The 14,114-nt window shown below is 48.8% G+C and overlaps 1 protein-coding gene across 2 annotated transcripts; it reads left to right on the top strand.

Moving 5' to 3' along the window:
- Window positions 1-11: 11 nt before the first annotated feature.
- Window positions 12-13,075, top strand: LOC130200265 (bromodomain-containing protein 1-like). Of its 2 annotated transcripts, none has more exons than XM_056424395.1 (13): window positions 12-451; window positions 1,189-2,608; window positions 3,072-3,228; window positions 3,597-3,728; window positions 3,822-3,950; window positions 5,059-5,371; window positions 5,465-5,821; window positions 7,277-7,876; window positions 8,204-8,345; window positions 8,814-8,947; window positions 9,481-9,590; window positions 10,059-10,213; window positions 11,247-13,075. In XM_056424395.1, the coding sequence occupies exons 2-13, from the start codon at window positions 1,206-1,208 to the stop codon at window positions 11,428-11,430; spliced, it is 3,816 nt and encodes a 1,271-aa protein (XP_056280370.1). In that variant the 5' UTR covers window positions 12-451; window positions 1,189-1,205; the 3' UTR covers window positions 11,431-13,075. The 2 variants fall into 2 exon arrangements, with proteins under 2 accessions (XP_056280370.1, XP_056280369.1); XM_056424394.1 differs by having other exon boundaries at window positions 3,072-3,240.
- The last annotated feature ends 1,039 nt before the right edge of the window (window positions 13,076-14,114 follow it).

The following is a 14,114-nucleotide window of genomic DNA, read 5'->3' as shown; positions in this document are numbered from 1 at the left end:
AAAAAAAGAAACTCATTGATCGTGTGACAGATGGGCTTTTGTGTGAAATCCACGACTCACCACCGACATGACCTCCAGCGTCACACGTAGAGTTGTGCGTACGGGTGGGAGTTGTCTGGTGAAACGCATTGTTGTGTTGGGGGATGAGCCGCTAGAGCTGCGCGAGCTGTTCGCTCCTGGTCGGCTGTGGCTAGCGAGCGACTCCAGCCTCCGAGTGGCCCACAAAGGCACCGCCAGTCGCATGCTCCGTTTAGATTTCAACGTCGAAACCCCCACGGGCCCTTTTTTTTTTGATTTGTAAAAGTCCCTGAACAGACCCCAGTATCGCCCGTTGGATGAGAACACTGTGTACGGAATTAGAGCCACTTAGCAGGCCGTGTCGCCATTGCTTTGTACGGCGACTGGCTGGCTACCGTCTTCCTCAGCTAGCAAAGCTGCTCTACAATCCGAGGTATGTTAATGTTTTATTGTTTTCGTTGCTCTTATGCGCTTCTTTCCCCTCCTCCTGTACTTTAAACGGGGACCACGAGAATACGCTCAATGCGCGCTGCAACAATGATTAGCACACGTTGTGTTTTTGACGCCATTTGCTCTGTTTTTCTCTCTCTCTTGCTGCGGAGGTAGGTGGTGGTGGCTAGCGCCTGGTGCTAGTTAGCGGGCTCGGCTAATGTTATTGTTAGCAACTTGGGCATAACTGACTGCGGGCCGCTATCGGAGAGGATATGGGCGAGCGCTAACTCCTGCGCGGTCGTGTTGAAAGTGCCCCGTGTGGCCGTCTCCCACCGCACTCGAATGCACCATGGGCACACAGCTGTAACGTCCAGCTGGCCGCTAACGGTACATGTCAACATAGTTTGTAACATTGAGTTTTCTTCCCTCGTGATGCTCTCGCAGTCAGCTGGTCGACTTTAACGTTATTAGAGCATAATCACACAATGTGAAACTCTTCATAGCATTCCTTGCAATTATATTTACATATATAACATGTGTTATCTCATTTGCAGGTTTACACACTATTTGTATTACATTATCTTGTGCTGTAAAACTGTAAATGCATTATCAATGATACTGCTGTTAGAAGGTGTTGTACTGTGCACGGTGGGAGTCTCCGGCGATCATGAAAGAAAGCGTGCGTTACGCCACAGGATGCGAATGGTTATGACTTCTCCCCGCCCCGTGTCTCCTCAGCAACACGGAGCGCCAAGATGAAGAAGAAAGCTCGGCAGCACCGGGTCGCGGTGCCGCAGAGGCCCCCGTCTCCCATCAAGCTGTCGCCCAACAAGCAGATGCTGACGTACGCCCAGGCGCAGCGCATGGTGGAGTTCGATGTCGACGGCCGCCTCCATCGGGTCAGCATATACGACCAGCTGGACGTGATCTCGGATGACGATCCCATGATGCAGGAGATGATGGAGTGCACCAGCAATAAGGAGAATGCTGAGAAGCCGCAGCAACAGGTCCTCCTGCGGTCAGTCAGACTAAAAAACAGCCAGGAGAAGAGAAACGCTGCCCTGGGCATCGCTGTTCAGGGAGAGGGAGGCGGACATCAGGCCGCCACCAACGCCGCTCCAAAGCTTCAAGAGCCCAAATTTCGTGCGGTGGAATACAACCTCCCAGCAGTTCCGAAGCGCTCCGCCGCCTTTTACAAATACACGGAGAAGACGGAGGAAGAGCTGGACGAGGAAACGGAGTACGACATGGACGAGGAGGATTACGCCTGGCTGGATTTGGTGAACGAGAAGCGGCGGAGCGAAGGGGTCAGTCAGGTCTCGAACAACGTCTTCGAGTTCCTGGTCGACCGCTTCGAGAAAGAGCTGCACTTGGAGAGCCTGGACAAAAGCGGCGAAAAGCAAGCGCCCGTCGACGAGGACGCCGTCTGCTGCATCTGCGCGGACGGAGAGTGTCACAACGGCAACGCCATCCTGTTCTGCGACATGTGCAACGTGGCCGTGCACCAGGAGTGCTACGGCGTGCCCTACATCCCCGGGGGCCAGTGGCTGTGCAGACACTGCCTCCAGGGGCCCGCGCAGCCCGCCGACTGCATCCTGTGTCCCAACAAGGGCGGAGCGGTGAAGAAGACGGACGACGACCGCTGGGGCCACGTGGTGTGCGCCCTCTGGGTGCCCGAGGTCGGCTTCTCCAACACCACCTTCATCGAGCCCATCGACGGCGTCCGCCACATTCCTCCCGCCCGCTGGAAGCTCACCTGCTACCTCTGCAAGGAGAAAGGTGTCGGGGCGTGCATCCAGTGCCACAGAGCCAACTGTTACACCGCCTTCCACGTCAGCTGCGCCCAAAAGGCGGGCCTCTTCATGAAGATGGAGCCGATCAAGGACGTGACGGACGCCGGGGAGCCCACGTTCTCGGTGAAGAAGACGGCCTTCTGTGGGGCTCACACGCCCAACGGGTGTGTGCGGAGGCCTCTCGCGATCTACGGTGACGGCAAACCCCGAAATGGACTGTGTCAGAAAGGGGTAAGAGGGCGAGGCGTTCGCAAAGGACAGGCCAAAGGAAAGAAGAAGAAGAAGAAGAAGAGCAAGAAGCCCGAGCCAGAACCTGAAAGCGAAGCTGCGACTCCCGCTACTGTGCCTTCGTTTCCTGCTCACAGGTACGCTTGAACTGTGTTCATCGTGGAGTGTCCACTTCCTGTGTCCTCAACATTCCTCATGTGTTGGGTCAGTTGGGGCACATTCATTTACATTTACTTCTGAGGCTTGCTGCTGGGAGTGCGAGTGGCCTCAGAGGGAGGGCTCCTCTGCCTTCCTCACGGACGCTGACGGGGCACGCGGTTGTTGATGTACAAACATTGGCTGCTGCAGGTGTTGAGTAACGATAGCTTTGGGGTGAAGGGAGTCTGCTCGCATGCTTTTTGTCCGTCTTGAGTGCCGTGAAATAGTTTGAGGATTGTTTTCTACCACAACCCCTGTTCCCGTAGTCTAAAAAAAATATACTCAGGCTTCCATATTCGAGCCAGTAGCCCTGGAGGTGTGCTGCTTGTTTGCCGTCTCTCTCCCCGGCGATATCCTTCTAATACTCGTCTCCATGCCCCCCCCCCCCCCCCCCCCCCCCAGGTTACACACCATCCTGAACCAGGTGTCGGTTCAGAAGAAGAAAGCGTTCGTGGAACTGGTCCTGAAATACTGGACGTTAAAGAGGCAGTCCAGGAATGGGCTCCCCCTCATCAGACGCCTTCAGACCAGCATGCAGTCTCAGAAGAATGCGCAACCGGTTTGTTCATCTGTCAGTCCCCCGCAGAAGGCTTCCAGTCTTTCCGTTTGCCTTTTCACGAAATGTACCCGTCGCTTTTAAAAAGTGAAAAAATGTCGTCTTTCTTGCCGCCGGCCAGTAAATGCTACCACACATTCTGGGAATCCTCCGATGTTTCGCCTCGTGTGCTTTTCAACACGCGCTGCCGTCAACAAGGTGGAGGACAGTGCCGTGTGTTCACAATGCCGCTTCAGCTAAATCTGTGTGCCTTAAAGAAATAGACGGCCGCATTGTGAGGGGGAAAACAAATAAAACAATGTACCTCTTGCGAATCCTCGTCCATTCTATGCTTTTAACGTATGCATTTCTTGTTCCAACGTGTCCTCCAGCGGCAGTGCGGGGAGGAGAGCCGGGCCCTGAAGGATCAGTTGAAGGAGTGGCACCGTCTCCGACACGACCTGGAGAGAGCCCGGCTGCTGCTGGAACTGATCCGCAAGAGGGAGAAGCTCAAGAGGGAAGAGGTAGGAGCGGAGCGGCCGACGGGCAGCCTTCTGATTCAACCCGTGGTCAGATCTGATCTCCTAACCCCCCCCCCCCCCCGTGCTGTGTTCCAGATCAGACTGCAGGAGACCCTCCTCGAGATACGGCTGAGTCCCTTCAGTATTTTACTGAGAGCTCTGTTGGACCAGCTGCAGACAAAAGACCAAGCCAAGATCTTCACCCAGCCGGTGGATGTCAATGAGGTGAACTTCAGCAGAAGCATGAACACAAGTTCCGGAATTCGTCCACACATAATCTATTACGTTGTTGTTTTCTCCTTTGTTTGCCACTGATTGCTCATAACCATGTACCAATGAAAGAAGATGCTGTCACAATTCTTTTTTTTAATTCTTTCTTTTTCTGTAGGGTTGATTTTGCTTTCTTGCTGCTCCGTGAATGTATATCATCTCAGTCTGTTGTGCTGGTATTTTATTTATTGTGTGCAATAGTGGACCGTTGTCGTGTTGTAGCTCGAGGCTCCACAATGTGAACACGGATAGTGTTGCAAAAAAAGAGCCCATTCTGGCTCGACAGGTTTTTTTTTCTTCTCCTCCCGCCATTGTGTTTGCGACTCAGAAATGTCAGGCGAGACTCAACTTTGTCGAGTGGCTTTTTAAGAGGCGTACGGTACAGAGTGCACCACCCAGAGACTTCCCGTGTGGCTGGTTGATATAACAGGTTGAACGCCCGCCGATGGGGAAAAAACCTGCGTCTGTTTTACCTGTGTGATTACTGCTTCAGAAATGTTGTCGCATTTGAACACCTTTTTGTTGTTGTTGTTAACCAAAGCAAATAATCACGGCCTCTGCTTTTCCCATACATTGCCACACGTGTTTATAATCTACGCCGGAGCACACCAGCAAGACGACAGACGGCAGACAACTGCGGCGACAGTGTCGAGCAATGTGACTTTCTGCCGAGGGGAATGAGTAACTTGAGATCAGGGTCCACTGGCAGATGGTCACGCCCGAAATGGGTGCAGGGTCGGGTGACGGTCACGCCCGGCTAGCTCAGTCGGTAGAGTATGAGACTCTTAATCTCAGGGTCGTGGGTTCGAGCCCCACGTTGGGTGCACCTTTTGACTCGGGTCAATTTGGAAAAATTCGGAACGGTATCGATGTTGAGTTCTTTTTTTAGACGGGTTGTCGTGTTGTAAAAGATAATAAGCCCAAGTATGATCTACTACGAATGGCTTTATAATGTTGTGGTATATATTTGCCAAGAATCTTCAGTTGACATTCAGCATACACGCTTCATTTTTAGTTTTAACCCTAAGTTATGAACTAAATCATCATTTGCTGTTTCCTGTAGGTGCCCGACTACCTCGACCACATCAAGCGCCCAATGGACTTCTCCGCCATGCGGCAGCGCATCGACACGCAGGCCTACAACAACTTCGAGCAGTTCGAGAACGACTTCAACCTCATCGTTGACAACTGCATGAAGTACAACTCGAAGGACACCTACTTCTACCGGGCCGCCGTCCGCCTCCGAGACCAGGGCGGGTCCCTGCTCAGGAAGGCCCGGCGAGACGTGGAGAAAATCGGCTTCGACGCGGAGAGCGGCGTGCATCTGCCCGAGGCGCCGGAAATCAAAGCGCCCGCGTGCTTCTCGTGGGACGACGGTAAGGGCCCCGTTTGCGTTTGCGTCGTTGCGATCCGACGAGAACGCGTCCGCGGGACGGGTTGTTGCGAAACCACTTATTTTCTCTCCTCAGTGGACCGCCTGCTCACGCCGGCCAACCGGGAGCACCTGTCGCTGGACAAGCAGCTGCAGCAGCTCCTGGAGAAGTTTGACCTGACCTGCGCCATGAAGTCCAGCCCCTCCCGCAGCAAGCGCCTCAAGCTGCTCAAGAAGACCATCAACGACGTGCGCAACGAGATGAGCCTGAAGAGAGCCCTGCCCTCGGGCCACCATCATCACCACCACCACCATCATCATCACCACCACCACCACCACCATTCGACTCCCTCCACATCAGCGTTGTCTCCGGCGGCGTCCTCGCACCCGCAGCTGAGTAAAGAACCGAAAGAAGAGCGATCGAAGCCCAATGGACATTTCCAAGATGACGAGGGTATGTTGTTGCTTTGGCTAGTTTTTATTATTATTTTTTTTTTAAAGAATATTTGCTGTGCATTGGGACTTAAAGACAGTCACATGTCCTTAATATCCTCATGCTCAGGTCAGAGGTTAGCCCCTCCCTCTAACCCAAAACATAGCTTAACAGAGTCACATGCCTTTTTCAAACCCGTGTGTCTGAAACACGGTAGTATCGCCGTCTTCGCTGTTCTTGGTAATACATACTTGCTTCCCTCCTCATCTCGGATTCTTTTAAAGCGATTTGAAGTGAAGAGAATGGCGATTGAGTGATTCTCAGACTTCTGTAACGCATTATCTCTACGAACCCTGCACTGTTTGTGTTGAGGTGAGCGTCTGTCTGTTTCTGCACATGTTTCTGGTATTTGGGAAAGTGGCAGTTGTGAGAATAAATCTTTATTCCCCAAATAGATTAGAATCAAGAAAGAGTTAAAAAAAGAAGGAAAACTTCTTAAATACAAAGGTAACTGATAAAACCTTTTCATTTGTATTGGATGATTAGTGCTGATATTGTTTCCTAATGTGCAATAATATTGTTCAGTGACTACGGCACACTGAATATTTGTTGCACTATGACTTAATGTCCTTTTGACGGAGGATTTGTCTAAAGAATCCAGAGTTCATTGCCAGAGGACCAACAACAGCTCCTCCTCGGTCATTCACACAGTCCAAAAAATAACAGATCGTTCAACTGAAAATAGTTCAGAAGGCTGACGGGAAAAAAACGACCCCCGAATGTGAGCGCATCAAGAACCTCAGAACCAACATTGTACTGAACCCTACAAGGTCACTGCACCCGCTGAGTCGCATGAAGTCTGGTGAAGATTGCTGGTGGGGGCGGGGGGAAGAAAGGGAAAAAGTTTATTTTACTCATTTTTGATTCATAAAAGTGCCTCTCTGTTCTGCTCGATCATGCCTTGTTTTACTTTTAAGATAAACATAAAAGCCATATGATAACGTGCCGTGTCGGCATATCTCCTGAGACAAGGACAGAGTGCGGGTGTTGCTCTACTGTCGGTAACGGCGTTATACTCGGGTCATATGTTTTTGTCCTCGTCATAGCTGGACTTTTATTGGTGTTCTTCCCCAAAAATATTGCGGCAAAAAAAAGAAGTAATTGTGTTATTCTGCTTTAACACTAAAAAAACAACAACATTGTTTTCTATTTCTACGGCACCGTGAGGAAATAGTAATGAGGTTGAAAGAGAAAGGGAGAAAAATACATTAACATGAATAATAAAACGGGAAAAAAGAGACAACAAAGGGTCAAAGGAAACTAATTGTGGGGCCGTAACATCCCAAATGTGCCGTTGCATGAATAATATGTGTTGCGCTTAATGTCAGCAGTTTGAATGATTGATGTCGGCTGCGGAGTCAAAATGACAACGATAAGCAGTTTGTCCGTGTGCCTCTTTGCTCCTCCTCTTCCCAGGAGACACGTCTCTTCCTCCGAAGCTGGAGCCTTCGGACTCCATCCCCCCGCTCAACCACTCGGACATAGACCCCGGGCCCCCCACCCTCAAACCGATCGGCGCCGCCCCCGACCGCGAGGACAAGCGTCCGGGCAAGTTGGCGAGGTGCGACGGCGAGGCGCCGGCGCCGCTCTCCTCCGCTCCTCGCCTCAACGGCCACACCCGCGACCTCCCGCCCTCGCTGCTGGTGGCCACGTCGACGCTCGCGGCGCCCGCGCGCACGGTCAACCGCCGGACGGCCGTGCTCTTCCGCAAGTCGAAGGGCGCAAGCCCCCACAAGCCGCCGCCCCCGCCGAGGTGCGGGGACGAGGGAGGCGACCGAAAAGAGGGCCAGGAGGCGCAGGAGGAGGAAGCCGAAGACGGCGCGCAGCTGGGCGCCAAGTCCTTCCTGTCGGTGGTCATACCGCAGCTGGAGACGCTGCTCCACAGCAAGAAGAGGAAGCACAGCGGCAGCAGGGGCAGCGAGGAGGAGGAGGAGGAGGAGGAGGGAGGAGAGGGAGAGCGCGAAGAGGATGAGGAGGAGGAGGAGGGAGAGTCCCCTGTGAAACGGCTTGACACTGGTAAGAACAAGTGTAAACAGACGGAGAAATTCACAATATTTCTGAGTTTTTTTCTCTTTTCTTCTTCCCTTTGAGCCGCCATATGGCAGAATATGAACGCCATTTCTTCTACGCTCTAATTAAATTTAGTACGCCGGTGTTCTGCTGTGAAATTGACAGTTGAAACGTGGCAATTGGGCGTCAAAACGGCACAACAGACACGCGACTTCCATTTTATTTCATTTTATCCGAGGCCGATGCCGACGCATTAACGGTTGAGTGTCTCGATGGGGTTTGAATCTGTTTAAAAAAAAAATATTTTTTAAATCTTTTGACTCCTGTTGCCAGGCTTGTTGAGCGGTTTTCTGGAGGTGGAAGAGGAGAAGGAGCTGCTGGAGTCCGGTCGAGCCAGTCGGCCCGTGGATCCGCGGAGACGCTGTGCCTCCGAGTCCTCCATCTCCTCGTGTAGCAGTCTGCCCGGCAGTACCAGGTAACCAGCGCCGGCCCGGCCCGGTGGTTTTCATTTAGCTTTGAGGGTATTTGAATTCAACAGTGTGGTTAGAAGTCTAACCGAGTTAAAGCTGACTGAGGAGTCTATTTTTTTTAAAAGCTGTCCATTTTGAAAACCTCCAACTGGCCTTTGTCAAGATAATATAATAAATACAATGCTCCATTTTGATCACGACACTGAAGCAAATAACAAAAGGGCGGGAAAAAAATCCCCCCTCCCCCAGATTCAATATAATGTAAAAGTTTAATTAGATAGGAAATTAGAATGACATCATGAAAATGTAGCAGAAGGATAGATAGAAGGAATATCTGACCACTATCCTATGTCCTCGGTCATGATTTACCAATATGAAAATGGTATTGAAAAATGCATAGATATAGAAATAAATAAAGCTGTCAGTCTGTGTGCTCTAACGTTGACTGTGTGTGTATGTGTCCCTTCTCTCAGCACCGTTCTCAGTCTTCCAAAATGTGGGAAAGGCAAACCCGCCTTGGTCCGGAGGAACACCGTGGACGATAAGAGCGAATTGATCGCCTGCATCGAAAACGGGAATTTTGCAAAAGCCGCTCGAATCGCTGCCGGTAAGCGGGTCGAATGAACGCCGCACACGTGTGTGAGTGTGTGTGTGTGTGTGTGTGTGAGAGGTGTTGGGCTTAAAGTGATGGACACAAATAACCCACATTTATGCTCCATTTTGAATAAATGCACAGGCTGTAAATATATATTTTCTCTACTGAACTGAAGAATTGTCCCGTTGCTATTTGTTCCTAAAAGTTAAAGTTGATAAAACTTGCAAACACCTGGTACATATATAAAAAAAAAAACAGGGTTGGAAATTCCCAGCAGCCGCCAACGTCTTGAGACTCTTGGCACGGCCCGGTGAAACACCGCGTCGGCAGCTGGAGCCGCTTCCCTCCATCTCTAAAATTCACATTTGGCCAATAAAAAGCCCAAAGTGGCCGGTGTATTTGAATAACCGTCGTTCACCGATGGCTCTTGGCAAAGTGAATTTTCCCACCCCGGTGCTGATTTGCGCCTCCTGCGCTCATTTGTAAATGTGCCTCTGTGTTCCGACCCACACGTGACTTGTTTGGTGTTCTCCCCGCTTCCATAGAGGTTGGCAACAGCAATATCTGGATGCCCGCTAGTGCTGCAACAGTTGCGTTGGAACCCCTGAAGCTCGTCTGGGCCAAGTGTAGCGGATACCCGTCCTACCCCGCCCTGGTGAGTGTTTGTTGGAGAGAACGCATCTCAGCAACTCACTGACTTTGACTCATTTCACCACATTGGAACATAATGACCACACTCTTGTCCCGCCGACAGCGACAGTTCACTACAGCTGTCCGTTCAGGTGTCCAGTGGACTGTCTGGGGGGGGGGGGAGAAATGTCCTGTTTATCCTTTAGGTGGCAGCATTTCACCATTAAACAGTTACATTTGACCTCTGAGTAAAAGGACAAGTGAGGAAGAGAATCCTATTGCCACAAGCTGTGTGTGTGTGTGTGTGTGTCTGTGTGTATGTGCATGTACACAGCAAAGACATCTTTCATGCTTGAGTGATTCTGTGGGTGGGTCGCTGTATCTATGTATATTTTCCACGCCTCTGCATTCATGAGTATCATCAATCTGTGTGTAACGCCCCCTGTCGCCGCTCCCACTCTGTGTGTGTGTGTGTGTGTGTGTGTGCGTATAGATCGTCGACCCTCACATGCCGCGCGTTGGCTGCCAGCACAACGGGGTCTCCATCCCCATGCCCCCCATGGACGTGCTGCGCATCGGGGAACAGATGCAGTACAAAGCCGAAGAGCAACTCTACCTCGTCCTCTTCTTCGACAACAAGCGCAGCTGGTGAGTGACCGGAGTGATTTCAGCTGGAGGTGAAGCCGTCAGTCAGCCAATCGGCAGCTTGACGGTACTGTAGCATCCGGGTCACCAAGGGGATTCAAAATAGTGAACTTTATAAATTAACAGTATGAAAAGAGATTTTAGTTTTTGTCTTTTACCTTCGATCAGTCGGTTAAAGGCTCCTTAGTTGTTGTTGTTTCGTCTCAGGGGGGAAAAAAACAAACATCCATCCCAAACACCACCTCACACTCAAATGTAGCAGCTTCAGTAGCAATAGTTAGTTAATAGTTCGTTAATACTTTTGTTATTATTATTAACACAAAGAACCGAGATTGAAATGTTAACTGAATTCTATAATATTATTATGAATTTAACTTTTGGGATGATGTTACGAATAAACAAGCGTAGGAAGACATCGAGGCTTCCAGAACATGCTCGACGGCCCTTAGCGTGGTCGTCATTGTTCTCTCACCTCCAAAAAAAAGACAGGGTTCGCACGGTCATGGAAAACCTGGAGAAGTCATGGAATTTGAAAATGGTTATTTCCAGGCCTGGAAAAGTCCTTGAAAAAAAGACAATCCCAAAAGTTTTGGAAAAGTCATGGAAATGTGTTATATTCACATGTTCATTTACACAGTTTGAAGAATAAATATTTATATAAATATGTATTCTTTTAATCAAACTATTGTGTCTCATTTATTTGTGTCATTTAAGGTGATACTTGTGTATACACCGAGATTTCACGTAATGTTTGGTCATGGAGATTTGGTTTATAGTCTCGGAAAGGTCATGGAAAGGTCATGAAAATCCATTGGTCAACATGTGTATGACTCCTGAAAAGAAAAACGACACGTATGAGAATAAACACGACTCATCCGTAGCTTTGTGTCCAAATCAAACTCGGTGAATTGTATTTAATCCCAGACATTTCCCTGAGCAATGAGGCCTTCTCTAATCACGGGAAGAAGAAAAAGCCCACTCCGCCCTCCGCAGCTGTTTGGTTGACATGGAAGTCTTTTCTTTCCTCCGCCCTCAGGCAGTGGCTTCCTAGATCCAAGATGGTCCCTCTGGGAATGGACAAGACCATCGACAAAATCAAGATGATGGAGGGACGCACCTCCAGCATCCGCAAGGCGGTCCAGATCGCCTACAGCCGCGCCATGAACCACCTGAGCATCGTGCAGGACGAGCCCGTCAGCGACCTCAGCGACGTGGACTGATGACGCCCGCTGACTCTCTCTCTCTCTCTCTCTCTCTCTCTTACACACACACACACACACACACACACACACACACACACCTTTACCTCTCCTGTACCAAATACCCTCTTCTCCCCCGAACTCTCTCCGTTTCTGCACTGAGACTCAAATGTTTACTGGAGCACACCCGCCGCCGTACCAGGTGGTGTCTCTTCCTCCTCCTCCTCCTCCTCCTCCTCCTCACACACCCACCCTCCTACCATTGTGCCGATGGGATACGGCTGCTGCTGAAATGAATGTGTCTATCTTATCCTATCCTCCGCCACCACTGGACCCCCCCCCCCCACCCCCTCCTCCTCCATCTCCCTTTCCCCCGACTCCGCCAATCCCAACTGTCATTTCAAGGCGAAGACCCTCCCCCCCCCGTTCCCCCGTCGGGGATTGATTCCGTACATCGGGGCAGCCTTACCGACCTCGCCTGCGGCGTCAGGACTTTGTAGTGAGACGAGAGCGTCACACGGGCCGTTAACATTTTTTCGACTGTGACTGATCGGTCGGTTAATTTTGGGCGGGCAGCCAATCATCATTTCAAGTTATTACAAAAAAAACCATCTAGTCGCTGGTAAATGAGCTACATGAAAGGATTCTCAGTTGAAGCCTTTAATTAAATGACCTCACCTCTCGGTCACATTTCCATACTGGTCATCTCCATTTCCAAATACCTTCCTTTTTGTATTTAAAGTGTAAATAATCTGTACAGATGCCTGACACTAACTTATTTTGTAGTTTTGACATAAATGGTTACTGTACAGGAGTTTTCTTAGAATTTATACTCGATGCATTCTCGGCACTAACATGCGAGTGCTATTTTGACAGTGATGTATGATAAAGGAGAATAAAAGTGCAAATGCCTTAGTGTTAAGGAGATTAGGGCTAAAATGTCATATTTCGGAAAAGGATGAAAGTATTCTTCTTTTTTTTAAGTTATTGAAGTTTATAATCGTAAGCTTCCATTTGGCATTAACCCGTTTTGTATTCAAAAATAGTTTTCGTATATTTTTGTTCATATATATATTTATATGATTTGAAGTCTCTGAAGCTCATACAGGCAGTCTGACGTCGTGGACCCAGAACGTATATATATTGTTCTCAAGAAACCAAAAAAGTTGCTACCCCAGAAGTTTATTTTTATTTTTTATTTCTTATTCTTTTGTTGATTCATTTCTCGTGTGATTTGTGAAATTGTTGCCAAAAAAAAACAAGAAAAAAAAAGGAAAGTGTATTTTTATGTGATACATTTTGACTATTACTTGGGTTGCTGTCGTCGTGGGCGACGGGCCTGCGGTAACTTATTGTAAAGCATTACTTTATATCCAAGGAAAGACGTGCGAACCGATTGTGGTAAAGTGGCACATTTTGTGGTGGATACTTGCCTTCTTTTTAATAACCTTTTCTAGCTTTTTTTAAATTTGTTGTTGTCCTTCAACACATTTAATTTTATACTATTGCCTATTTCTTTCTGGGTAGCATTAAGACGTTTTTATATATATTTCATTTTGTACCTAACTGTTGTTTATTTTAATTTTTTAATCAGGTCTTATAAAATATTGCTGCGGCTTATTTTGTTTTTGTTTTCTAGCAGAAAAATAAAAGACACGAATAAGAACACCTGCTCTCGTTTGTTTATGTCGTGTCTCACAGTGACGCTGTACACCGCTTATTTAATTATTCACCTTTTTGTTTCAGGCATTCACAAACTCTAAACGGCGACATTAACGGAGCTAAAACATTTAAATTAAATTAATTCTGAAAATCTGATATTTTCCCCGAGCCTTACCTGTGGTACGAGAGGGACTCTGCTCCTCCTCAATGTCACTCACGAGCACCAAACCTCCTTCACGGTTGGCCGACTCCAACTCAGCCCACTTCCCGCCATATGGCGCCGCACGCTGCTCATCTACTCGGCCGATGATTGGCCACTTATGGAGAAAATTGTGTCCAGCAGGTTGCCAGCCTTTTAAATGGGGGGAGGGGGGGGAGGGGTTGCTGCATTCCAGCAAATTTCACATAAAGTTTTGAAGATAACGGGAAGGTGCAGGAGAGGAAAGAGTCGACTCATCTTTAAAAAAAGTTTAATTCAGAATCAGTTTACAAAACTTTTAAAACTGTCAAATTTATATTCTCAGGTTCCGGTCCCACCGTTCTCTCCTCTACGATCACAGTGATACCTTCTCTAAGTCACAAGCGACTCTGGGTCAGTGGTTAGCAAGTATGTTGTTAAACCAGGGGGTTGGCGGTTCAATCCCCACCCTTGTTGATGTGTCCTTGAGCAAAACACTTAACCCTGAATTGCTCCCGGTGTATGAATGCAAAATGTAAAGTGTCTATGAGCACCTTAAAAAGTGCTATATAAATTAAATGCATTATTATTAAGCCTAATCCGCCCAATCAGCGATTTAGGACTTCAATTAAGTTGTTTTTATTGGACAAGATTCACGACAGATTCACGACTTCCCTTTCCGTCTTCCCCTTCCTCCGTTGTTAACTTCCTGGAACTACGAGCCTTCGTTTTTTGCACACCTTTTAAAAGCTAATTTTATTGCTAATTAAAACTCCCACCTCGTTTTTGTCAATGCTTAATTATTGATGCGCTCGTGGCACACGCCTGTCATTTTAGCCGTGGTTCAGTGCAGTGCCGCAGGACA

The sequence above is a fragment of the Pseudoliparis swirei genome, chromosome 10 (assembly GCF_029220125.1).
Source record: "Pseudoliparis swirei isolate HS2019 ecotype Mariana Trench chromosome 10, NWPU_hadal_v1, whole genome shotgun sequence".
Lineage (NCBI taxonomy): Eukaryota > Metazoa > Chordata > Actinopteri > Perciformes > Liparidae > Pseudoliparis > Pseudoliparis swirei.
The sequence above is the reverse complement of the archived record's forward strand: the minus strand, read 5'-3'. Positions and strand labels throughout refer to the sequence as shown.